The following is an 11,648-nucleotide window of genomic DNA, read 5'->3' as shown; positions in this document are numbered from 1 at the left end:
TGAGCGGGGGTTGTAGATTGTATTAGTAGTGTTGTACTTACAATCTGTATTATCTGGATGAATTACTCTTAAAGGAATTTTAATTGCTTTGTTTCCCCACTGTATCTTTAAGGTCAGCTGTATCGTAAATCCAGGACTCTCTGTCACATAATAGGGGTTGTAAAATAACCTCTTTAATGCACTGGAAAATGAAAATGAACTGCGTGTCTCTTCCCCAGGGTGAAAATCGGTCTGCCTTTATTTCCTGATTATACTGTTTAAGTACGATTGTGTACTCCTGCAGGTTTCCTGCTCTTAAAAGTTTATTTACAAGAGAATATTTGAAGTTTGAAATGCTTCCATGACTCTTACTACTGTTATACTCTCTCGCAAGTCATACAGCCCCATTGTTGGGATAACCTCTCTGTAAAAGGACATCAGGTTAATCCGTTGAAATATTTTCTGTAGATCTGTACCCATGCTCCCTTTGAGCTGCGCTGAAATTCCCAATGACAGGATGAAAAATAGCATGCTTATGTCCAGGGCTTGCCTGGAGAACAGGAAGGCGAAGGTGGGGGATAACCAAGTCTTGCACAGCGTACGAGAGGGGATCTCTCGGAGCGTGTGAGCGCTTGCTGAGGGACGCAGTGCTGCTGGCCAATACGCGACTTAACTGCAACCCGGAGCTGGAGTAATGCAGCATCCTGGCTCCTCCCTCAAGGTTCGCTTTTTTTGCAAATGAAAATTAGCGATGTCTGTGATGATACTTACTGGCTGTCAGTCCCAATTCCCGTTGCATTTTCCCTATCTGACTGGGATCTTTCTTTTTTTTTTTTTATGATTCTGATTCAAAGAATGTTGATTTCCTTAGGTTTTGTATCAGATCTTCCATACAGGGAAACCCCGAGGGCCGCTGGCACTGCACTACTGTACTTTTATGTGAGGGTATTGTGTCTGAGTCTGCCCAAATGACACGGTTTTGTGCACAGGCATAGCTTCCCAAACGACCTGTACTAAGCGATGTGCTCTCAGCGGTCTGTATTCTGCCGCTGCTTCCCTCCCTGCAGAGGAAAGCAGCCTTCTAAACTACAAGCAGCTGCTCTCAGTCCAGTCCTCGCTTCCACTGGAGCTGCTGCAGCTTCTGAAGGGTTCAGCCAGCGCAAGCGGATGAGTGCAGTGTGCAGTGCGGCTCTGTGGGTGAGCAGCACATGCTAAGAGAAAGACAGACAGACATATTACCATGAAGGGGTTAAAGTGAGAGAATTTGGTGCGTCTTTTATTTTCGATATTTGCTTGCCCCAGCCCAGGAGTGACAGGTTGATTTCATTTGTCTGCACAAGCCACAAGCCTTGCTAGCCACTGGTGTTAATACATGAACTTTTCCCAAAGTTACAGTGAAGGCTGCACAGTGACAAAAATGTAACTTTCTGGTTTGCAAACTCAGTGCCAGCTGGCTTTCCTTCTCGGTTATTGTTTTCATCCTGCACAATCATAGAATCACAGAATGGTTTGGGTTGGAAGGGACCTTCAAAGCCCATCCAGTCCAACCCCCCTGCAAGGAGCAGGGACATCTCCAACCACATCAGGCTGCTCAGAGCCCCGGCCAACCTGGCCTTGAACGTTTCCAGGGATGGAGCATCCACCACCTCTCTGGGCAACCTGGGACAGTGTTCCACCACCCTCAACGTGAAAAATGTTTTCCTTATGTCCAGTCTGAATCTACCTCCCTCTATTCTGAAACCATGACCTCTCGTCCTGTCCCAGCAGGCCCTGCTGAAGAGTCTCTCCCCACCTTTCCTGCAGCCCCCTTTGGGCACTGGGAGCCGCTCTCAGGTCTCCCCGGAGCCTCCTCTTCTCCAGGCTGAACAGCCCCAGCTCTCTCAGCCTGGCCTCACAGCAGAGCTGCTCCAGCCCTCTCAGCATCTGCGTGGCCTCCTCTGGACCCTCTCCAGCAGCTCCACGTCCTTCTGATGCTGGGGGCTCCAGAGCTGGACGCAGCGCTGCAGGAGGGGTCTCACCAGGGCAGAGCAGAGAGGCAGGATCCCCTCCCTTGACCTGCTGGCCACGCTCCTCTTGACGCAACCCAGGTTGGCTTTCTGGGCTGCAAGTGCACATTTCCCACTCGTGTTAAGCTTCTCATCCACCAGCACTCCCAAGTCCTTCTCCTCAGGGCTGCTCTCCATCCATTCCCCCCCAGCCTGGATTTGTGCCTGGGATTGCCATGACCCAGGTGCAGGACCTTGCCCTTGGCCTGGTTGAACTTCATGAGGTTGGCACGGGCCCACCTCTCCAGCCGGTCAAGGTCCCTCTGGATGGCATCCCTCCCCTCCAGCGAGTCGAGGGCACCACACAGCTTGGTGTCATCGGCGAACTTGCTGAGGGTGCACTCTATCCCACTGTCCATATCGCCGACAAAGATGTTAAACAGGGCTGGGCCCAACACGGACCCCTGAGGAACACGACTCGTGACCGATCTCCACTTGGACATCGAGCTGTTGACCACCACTCTTTCAGTGCGGCCATCCAGCCAACTCCTTATCCACCGAGTGGTCCATCCAGTGCTGTATGGTTATGTAAACTTCCATTTGCAAGGTGTTTCAGGAGCAATGTAATTCCTTGAATTCAGGGCAAAGCAAATGAATGGGGTCCCTTGAAAACAGTTGTGCACAGAGTTTATAACTTATACTGCTAGGAAAAACGAGGTCTGTGATTGTCCAGATACGCAAATGCCCACTTTGATTGGCCGTTAGGTAGTGACGATCGTTAACTGTGTATCTGTGGAGCTGCCTTTGTTACCCAATCTCCGCAGAGTGATCAAACACATCCTTTACGGTTGATGCATTCACTTGCTTCCGCAGCGTAGACTGCGTTGTCTTGCACTGCACGGTCTGTCGGTGGGTTAGGAGTGCAGCTTGAGGGAGCCCATGCAATCTCCCCTAAAATACAACGCGGATCAGGTCTTAGCGGGGCTGAATTCTGCTGACTGCTAACCTGGGATTCGTTCTTTGGACTTGCAGAAGTACGCTAGAGTTACCGATGGTTTGTAATACACAGATGTGACCATAGATAAGGACGGAACTTGCACGGCGGAGTGATAACTTTAATACTTTGCCATATTCCCACGCTTTCTATTCTGAGAAGCGCCTTTGCTTTCTTCCTGGCAAGTTTATATGTTCTTCACCAATACAGCATGCCACAAAGAGGATGGAGGTTTGCATCTGCCCCCCCCCTAGATTGCAGAGGGCACCGACTTTAATTTACTTTTTGACGTGCCGCGGAACGACGCGATGAAGGGGTTTTTTCATTATCTGAGGTTATATAATGAAGTTTTTGCCTCGGCGTCACGAGGTGTTTAAATAGGTGCTCAGCTGGATGCACGGTGGCGTTCTGATGGATTTAAGCTGCTTTCAGCACCGAAGCTCTTAGGATTTGTAAAATAAATACGTACGCTGAATCAAATATGTATTCCTTACAATAGAGGGTAAAGACATCTCTATTAACCGCCAACACAAAGCTATCTGCAGTGAAAGCAGTTGAAATATCTTTGTGGATTTAAATACAAATAGTTCTGGGTGACAGCCCTGGATCTGACAAGGCTGTATATAAAAGGCTGCTCTGGCGAGCTGCCAGCGCCTAAACATTGCTGAGGTTTCTGCTCTTATCTTAGCCTGGAGGAAAAAAAAAATGTGATGGGAAAGTGTTTGAGGAGGAAGAGAGAGTTCAGGAGTGGTTTGAGTGCGATAGAATAAAAATAAAATAGAGATGCTTCTGTCAGGAAAGCGTATCGAGTCACTGAATAACCTCTTGAGGGAAGTGGAAACTCCACTGGTTTGGCCATTTAACGTGGAAAAATAAAGAGACCGAGAAATAATGTAACTTTTGTTAGAATCTAGGCTATGTCTCTCTTATGCAAGACATAGAAGGTAATTTAAACCATCTTTAAATTCCCCAAAAATTTAAATTTCTGACAGTGTTGCATTCATCTTAGTATAAAAGCGTAGTGGATTTCTTACTTCTTTTCTCAGTTGCTGGCAGATTGATACAAATAATATTTTTTTTTACCTTGATTTTCAATTTTCCTTTAGAAATTACCAACCTAAGACTCTTGGAAGCTGAAAATTCACTGTTCATGGCGGAAAAGAAGCAGCTGCAGTAAGGGTGCGTGGTTCTCATCTAGGACCAAGCTGATGCGCCTCTCCTACCCAGGAAAGGCTGCTTTGAAGAAAAAGGGTATTTTGGACTCTGTATCAATCAGGTTGTAGCAATAACAGTTAATAATCCGGCGAGAACCGCAGCGAGGCTGCTGTGCTCCTTTCCTAGGAGCCCCCTTTGTCCTGGTGACCAGCGCTGCATACAAATCACCTTCTCCACCTGAAAATCACTGCTCTTCCCTTGGGCCAGCTCGCCCCTGATGCTTCCAAGCTCATTGTCTTCCCCCTTCCATTGTCTTAGAGACTGGAAGGAAGTGTGGTGAGACGTAGATTGTTCTGTAAGTGCCCAGAAAGTTTAATTAATTAGAGCAGTGTCTGTAATTGATGAGAATGATATTATTTAAGCTGATGGGGGATCTGAGGATGTCAGGTTGTAGAGAATGTAATAGGAAGTAGGAGTGGTTGATGGTTAAATTTCTTAACAGTTGATATTTATTTCCCTTACTGCCAGGAGGAACAAATTTTGCTGAAATGCATATAATTGAGCAAATTCTTAAAAAGAATACCCAGCAGTGTGCCATGATAAATAATAATGTGTGGCTTTTGTATATCACCGCCTGTCATTAGTTTTTTAAAAATGTTTTATACACGTGGAAAACGGAGGCACAAGAGAGGTGGGACAGCTTGTGCAGGCTTGCTCAGTAGGTCACCATCAGATGGAGAATACTGCAGGTCCCGATGAGTCCCAGTTTCTTCTCCGCTGGCTGTAACAGGAAAGCTAACGGTGAGCTGCTGTTAGCACTTTCACAGCTGAGGTACCAGCCTAATATGACCAAGCTTCAAAAATTCAATGATTTACTGCTTGAAGTTGTTTTAACGACGTGAGCTCTTAGCTCGCCTCCACTGTAAAATAAAATGGATTCTTACAAATTACTTCTACCGTGTAGTTTTTTACACTGCTGAGCCTTGCCTCCTTAGGAAATGACGAAGCATCGCAGCTGTCAACAAGTTTCTCTGTCGTTTTGCTTTCTGAACAGCCAGAAAGTGCTCTTTCATTTTGGGCCTCCTTATCCGTTGGCTCAGTCAGAGACCAAGGATGTAGGTAATGAGAACTACGAAAGTGATGAACATCTGGAAGGCAACAAAGGCTGGAAAAAATGCTGGCATTTTCACATTCTGCATTTTCTCTGGAACATTTAGCTGTGTTTCTGCATTAATGAAGTAAACCTAAACCTAAAAATATTGTCTTTATTTTCTTTTTTTTTTAGTATTTCACTGGAACACTCTTGACATTTTGTTCATCAGACGTAAAGAAATGCCGTCAAGTTACAGTCTCCTTCGGGTGACCTCCCTGGATTAGGCTAGATCCAAGCTGGCTGCGTGTGGTCATTCTGAGTCCAGATAACCTTAATTTTAGTTTAGGGAAAGATCCATGCTGCTTCTGGGACTGGTTAGGGCTTCTTGACTCAGGAAGACCCTCCTGACCAGAGCTTGCTGGGGCAAGGTGTAGCTCTGATGCATCTGCTGGGACTCATCTCAGGGACAGCCTTGGTGGATCCATCCCAGTTGATCAACCACCGCAGAGCTCTGCCTTTGTTTCAGGTTGCTGATACTTTTCATCACTCATTATTTGTGTGTTTTGGGTTTTTTTTTTTTTTTCTTTGTCCATGGTATCTCAGCTCTCCCATTTTTATGGCTAATGGAGAATTGGTTGTAGGTTATTCTGAAGTAAATGGCGAAGGTCCTCTCTTGCATATTTCCAAGTTTGGGTCTTCATCCTTAATAAAAATAAGAAGTATTGTTGGAAATCATCTCACAACACCTGTAGAGACGCAGTAATCGCAGCTCTGGACACTTCATACATAACTGGCTCATTTTTTACATCTTTTTTCTGTTCCGTGTGCTGAAGGAATTGAAGCACATACAGTTTTCTTGAGTACGTACATACGCACGTACGGGAGCGTTAGTGTGTGTCTGTCCGCCTTGCCTGTGATAACTGTTAATCCCATTGGCCAGTTCCACCCACATTTGAAAGAAAATTAAAGTTCTTTAAAAAATACCAAATTGATCTCATTAAGTTTAATGCATATGGCTGCTGAGCAGAGCTGAGAAAATTATTTGTGCTCTCCCCGAGCTGCGGTGTTAGCAGGGATTTCACCGGAGCGCGTGTGTGAGAAGATTAATAAACACAAACTCGAAGAAAACATTCAGCTGAAATCTACACCTTGGCAGATAAATTTTCTTTAAAAAAAAAAAAGATATTTTTGTAGTTTCTTGCTCAGGGAATGATTTATTCTACAAATATAAGGGCCCGCTGTCACACACCTCAGATGCAATAAAACTGATACTCTGCTAGAGCATCACAGTAACAACTGACGAATAAACCTCAAAAAGGTGATTTTTTTTTTTTTTTTTCTGGCAAGCAGTGAGGCTCTCCTGCTTGTTCTTACTGAGCAGAGTAATCCAACGACAAGACACATTTCCAGATAATTTTGCAGTGGGGATCTCAGACCTGCAAAGCAAAGCTCCAGCTTCTGGCACTAAACTGCTCTGTACCTTCCTCAGTTTTGTGCCAAGCTGACGACACTTGTTTTTATTCCGTAATATTACGCAGAGGTGATGCTACTTGCTTTCAGCTGGTTCTTGTTTAAGAAGGCATTAAAAAGAGACGGAAAATTGTTCTGGCTTTTCTGTACTGTTTAGCATAATTGTTTTCAAGTCCTTGAGGTTTATACCGCTGTGAAGAACAATAAGAAATCACAAGTGAGAAAATGTTCGTCCATGATCACGGGGAAGAAACATTTTTATCTATAGTTAGGCAGCAATAACAGCACTTGCAGACTTGGAAATAGGTGTTGCAATTCAGCGCACGCCATCCATCCGCCTGGTCTTCACCTCAGCCAACTTCCAGCTGTTTCTGGCATTCTGAAAGCAAATGGTAAAATAAGATTTCCTGGGAGAAAGCAGAATGAGGAGGAGCCCTTCCCTTCTCCTCACCAAACTGCCCATCCCCAGGGCGCCCGCTTGCTTTGCAAAATCAGAAAGCGTGCAAGCTGAAGCATGGAAAACAAGCGCCTGCAGCAAAAATGAAGCCCTGGGAGATGGAGACTCGGTAGCAAAAGCTCGTCCTGAAGCGGCTGCAGGATGATTTTCCAGCGATCGCCTTGCAGACAGCTTTAGGGATCCGATTTTTTTTTTCGCTCTCTCGCAGCAAGACGCAGCCCCAGACAGACAGATCCATTGTTTTGAAGCTTCAGCTGCACCCCAGAGATATTTTCTATTTCTAATCTGACCTAAGGAGTTTTAAAGAGATGTAATTACTGCTTTTCTTGAAAATCTGCAGGAGAAAAAGAAAAAAAAAAAGTTATAATTGCTGTTCTATATAAAATAGCTGCCAGGCCCGGGGCTCTGAAATCGGCGCTGGCGGCTTTTGGGAGTAGGTGGTTGCTCAGCTCCCTGACGAATTACCACAGGGAGCAAAAAAGGAACCCCGCAGCGGTTGCGAGTGCGGTTTTAGGGTGTGGATTTTATGACCTTATTGTTCGCACGGGAACGTGGGTGACTACAGCCCTGCGCAGCACCGCGCCTAACCGGTGCCGGTTTGAAGTCAGAAAGCTGGCAACGGCCAAATGACGTCAGGGCTGATGTCAACTCTGACGGATTTCTTCGCAGAATCAGCGGTCGGCCGTTAATACCTCTAGTTGAAGGGTTTGTGGGATGCGTTTAAACCGCGCCGCGTTCGCAGTGGTTTTTGTCCCCTCTCGCTGCCCGTACCCGGCCGCCGGGCGATGGCGGGACGGCCGGCGCCGCTTCCCACCGCGTCGACAAACGCCGAGGGGACTACAGCTCCCAGGCGTGCCCTGCGGCGCCGCGCATGCGCGACGCCCTCCCCGTGCGCCATCTTGGCACCCGCGTCTTCCATCTCCTCACTCACAGAAGGTAGTGGCGGGGGAGTGGGGACCACAACTCCCGGCGTGCTCCGCGGCGCCCGCGCATGGGTAGTGCGTCCCGCCGCCATCTTGGCCCGGGGAATCGCTGCCGCCGCCGCCGCCACTAAACAAACCCGAGAGCGGCACCGGGGGGGAGGAGGGGCCTTGCCGCCGAAGGAGCTTTTCGATGTGCCAGGCACGGCCGGGCAGGTGGGTCCCGTTCCCCAGCATCGTCCCTGGGCCTCCTCGCTTTCCCCGAGGTGCTTCTCCCTCGGGGAGAGGGGCAGCCCCCCTTCCCCGGACGGCGGGGACCCGCCGCCCCCTCACGGGCCCGGGCCCGCCGCCCGTCTCCCGCCTGCAGGCCGCCGGCGCTGCCCCTCTGCTGGGAAGCAGCAGCGGCAGCCGCCTGCTCTCTCCCTCCCTCCCTGTCTCCCGCCGACGGGAGCCCCGGGGGTGGCCGCCCCGAAGGCCGGAGGGCACCCAGCGCCTTTGGCTGCCGCCGATCCCCCGGGCCGTAGGGCTGGGGAGTCCTCGGGTGGCGGCTGCCTCCGGGCGCCCTTGTGGGAGAGCCTGCCTGCTTCCCTCTAGCCCCTAGCTCTTGGAAGGTGCGACGGCGCCGGGGCTTTTGTTCCCGATGCCCACCCCCCCCATGCTGTGGCGTTCCCTGCCCGGGAAGGGCGACGCGGCCGCGGGCTGGCCCAAGGCGGCTCGCCCCGCTCACCTCCGGCTCTTTTTTTTTTCCCTTTTATTATCCTCGTTGCAACGGGGAGGTGCACCCTCCTTCCCCGCCACCCCCTAAATCTCGGCGAGATGCGATCGGGTGAGGAGGTGTTCCCCTGTTTTGTTTTTCAGGGAGGGGGTGTTGGTACGTGGAAAGCAAATTTTCGCGATGTTTTTGCCTTTCTGCCATATAATGGGCTGGTGCTAAATGCATTCCCCGGGGGAGAAGGGGGGCGTGCGGTTAGCTGGACTAGTTCTTATAATAGGTGCTCTGTGCATAAAGAGAGGGAGGAGACTTGAACATCAATTCGGAGAGCGTTTCAGCATGAGAAAAAAAAGGTTGAGAAGGAGATGGGGAAACTCGGTAAAAAGGCTTGGCCAATGGGTGCAGGCAGGAGAGTGTAGGAAGTCCGTGCCATTGTGAAACTACTGAATTCCTGCATGGCAAAGCATGCCATTACAAAGGTTGGAGCAGGGATGGGAGCAAATGTGTCGGTCAAGTTGTGCGCAGGCTGAGGAGAGTTTGCGTTAATCGTCTTGGGAAATCAATAAATGATGGACTTGCACTTACTGCATCTGTATTCTTTTTTTTCAGCGAGGCTGAGCTCTGTGGGAGCGCAGACACGAGGGAAAGATGCCTGTGGTGTGGCCAACTCTTCTGGATCTCAGTAGGGATGAATGCAAGAGGATCCTTCGCAAACTGGGTACAGTAAGATGCAATTTGTGGGTCTGTATGTTTGCCCTTTTAAGATTTGCCTGCCTGCTGTTTCCATGAAATTATTAAAACATGTCTACAGGCAACGTACAAGTCATTTCCTGCATTTTGCATGTGTCATTGGCTTGACAGCCCTGGCTTAAAATGATATTTGGCAGATTCTCTCTGCCTGAGCGAAATGAATAGAGCAGAATTGTTTTGGTTTGGTAGAATGTCTCATGGATGCCCCGATCCGTCTCTGCCTCGATCATTGCTGTTCATTTTACGACTATTAACACACAACAGGATGCTCTGTGAGAGGAGGGTCTTCGTTTGTCTTTCAGTTCTGTATTTGACACCTTTCCCTACCAAAAAAAATCACAGAACGCTGGTTTAATTGCCATGGTGGGACTGAGTTCAGGTACTATTGTAAAGACTTGAAACAGGAGAAGAAAAATAGTGATGGTTTGTGATTTGCAGTTACACAAATTATCAGGGAAGTATGAAAGCAGTGTTCTCTCTCAACTGTCATAACAACAGGAGCTTTTTGCATCATTTCAAATGTATTTCAATATCTGAGACCCCAGCCCAACAGATAGATATTGAGAATTTTTTTTTTTTTTTAATGCTCTGCCCTTCTAAATACATGTGTACAGGGAGAAGTGCTGTTGTATTTTGGGAGGTAATAAAAATACATGCTCATTCCTCACATCCACTTTTGACTGTCACAGGAGAGACAATCCTTTCTAGACCATTAACCTGGTCTTGCACAGTCATTTTCAAGTTCTTAAAGCTGAATTTCTTTTTATTTAGTTAAGGATTTTTTGCCAGTTAAATGATGTATGGTATTAGAAGGGGGAAAAAAAAGCCTTAGATTTCTTTTCAGGCTTTCTTCTAAGGAGCATAATCTGAGAGCTGATGTCAGGAAGAAAGTTGAGACTGCCTCTAACTTCCTGTGGCAGTCAAGTCACAGCTTTTCTTGTTCTCGTTTTACTTGAACGTTAAAAGATGATGTGCTGGACTTCTTAACTGTGCCAAGGTTCTCATACGTTATGAAACCAGCCACCTTATTTTTTGAGAGCTGAGAATTCATTTTCCACCAGTTTGCTCTTTTTCTTTCATTTCTTGGGAATCTGGGATTTGTTTTCTGTTGAAACAGAGATCGATGCGGGCGTTGCACGCGACATTGCAACTAAGCTGCGCATCCGCTAAGGTGACAGCCCTAGGTTTTAAGTGAGGCTCAAGAAGTAGGAAAACTAGGAGAAAGTGCAGGATGCTGAAAGATTTAGACTGGGTCTGTGCTACTAAATTTTGTTAACGTAGCTCTGCTGGCTAGGAGCGTGGAAAAAAAAAAAAAACCAAACTTCCAGCCCAGCTGACGGTGGTGTGCTGGCAGAATTGTGCTGGTGCAGCTGAGCCAAACAGAACTGCAGCTACACCTCCTTCAATGACATAACCTAGGCTGACAGGAAAAAAAAAAAATTAAAAAAAAAATATTTTTTTTTTTTTTTTTCTGGCATGAGCTGTGTCCCCGCAAGGGGGCCCTGCCAGCGTCGCGGAGGATCAGAGCCTGTAGCAGCCGTGTCTCTTCCAGGGTAGAGAAGCTCTCAGTGTAAACAGACGCACCGCAGGGCTGGAGGGGGAAGGAGCACGGGCAGTGGGAGCGCACAGCTGTCTAACGGTCGTGTCTGGCAATATTAATCTGCTTTATAAAGTCCCACTTTTCCAGCTCGCAGCCCAGCACCTTGCTTGGTTGACCATTTGGGGTATTCCCATCGTGAGTGAAATGCAGCGGTGTAGGTGAGGCTGAAATTCATCCTGAGGTGTGCAGAACCGTTGTTCTGCGGCGTCTGTGGTTTATAACTGAATAAGGGGATGATGGTAGCACCTTACACTTGAAATAATCCTGTTTGTGAAACCCATATTGGCCATTTGCTGTATTTTGTGTTGGAAATATGGCACACCAATTAGGGATTCCTATGTACACATAAGGGTGAGGAAGCTAGTTACAGCTCTTCTCTATTCTTTACTAGCTTCCAAAAGGCATTTTTAAAGTCCTGGTGTAGAGGATCTCTATTAAAAATGCAGAAAGGGAAAGAAAAAAAAAAAATCTGTCCTTGCTAAATAATTATACGGTTGTAGCTGAGAATTGCTTTATGTTGATAACAGAGGAAA

General features: G+C 47.6%; 1 protein-coding gene across 11 annotated transcripts in view; it reads left to right on the top strand.

The window, feature by feature from the left end:
• Positions 1–8,143: 8,143 nt before the first annotated feature.
• Positions 8,144–11,648, top strand: part of EMSY (EMSY transcriptional repressor, BRCA2 interacting) — a 40,650-nt gene continuing 37,145 nt past the window's right edge. For 10 of the 11 annotated variants that reach the window (XM_086739743.1, XM_086739741.1, XM_086739740.1 and 7 more), the window contains exons 1-2: positions 8,144–8,269; positions 9,375–9,483. In XM_086739743.1, the coding sequence (XP_086595869.1) occupies positions 9,414–9,483 (70 nt within the window). In that variant the 5' untranslated portion in view covers positions 8,144–8,269; positions 9,375–9,413. Of the gene's footprint in view, positions 8,270–9,374; positions 9,489–11,648 lie in introns of all 11 variants that reach the window. The other variant, XM_086739736.1, reaches the window with a different exon arrangement.

This window comes from Chlamydotis macqueenii, chromosome 1 (assembly GCF_036417535.1).
Source record: "Chlamydotis macqueenii isolate bChlMac1 chromosome 1, bChlMac1.mat, whole genome shotgun sequence".
Taxonomy (NCBI): domain Eukaryota; kingdom Metazoa; phylum Chordata; class Aves; order Otidiformes; family Otididae; genus Chlamydotis; species Chlamydotis macqueenii.
Note: the sequence above shows the minus strand (reverse complement) of the source record. Positions and strands in the feature narration are given on the sequence as shown.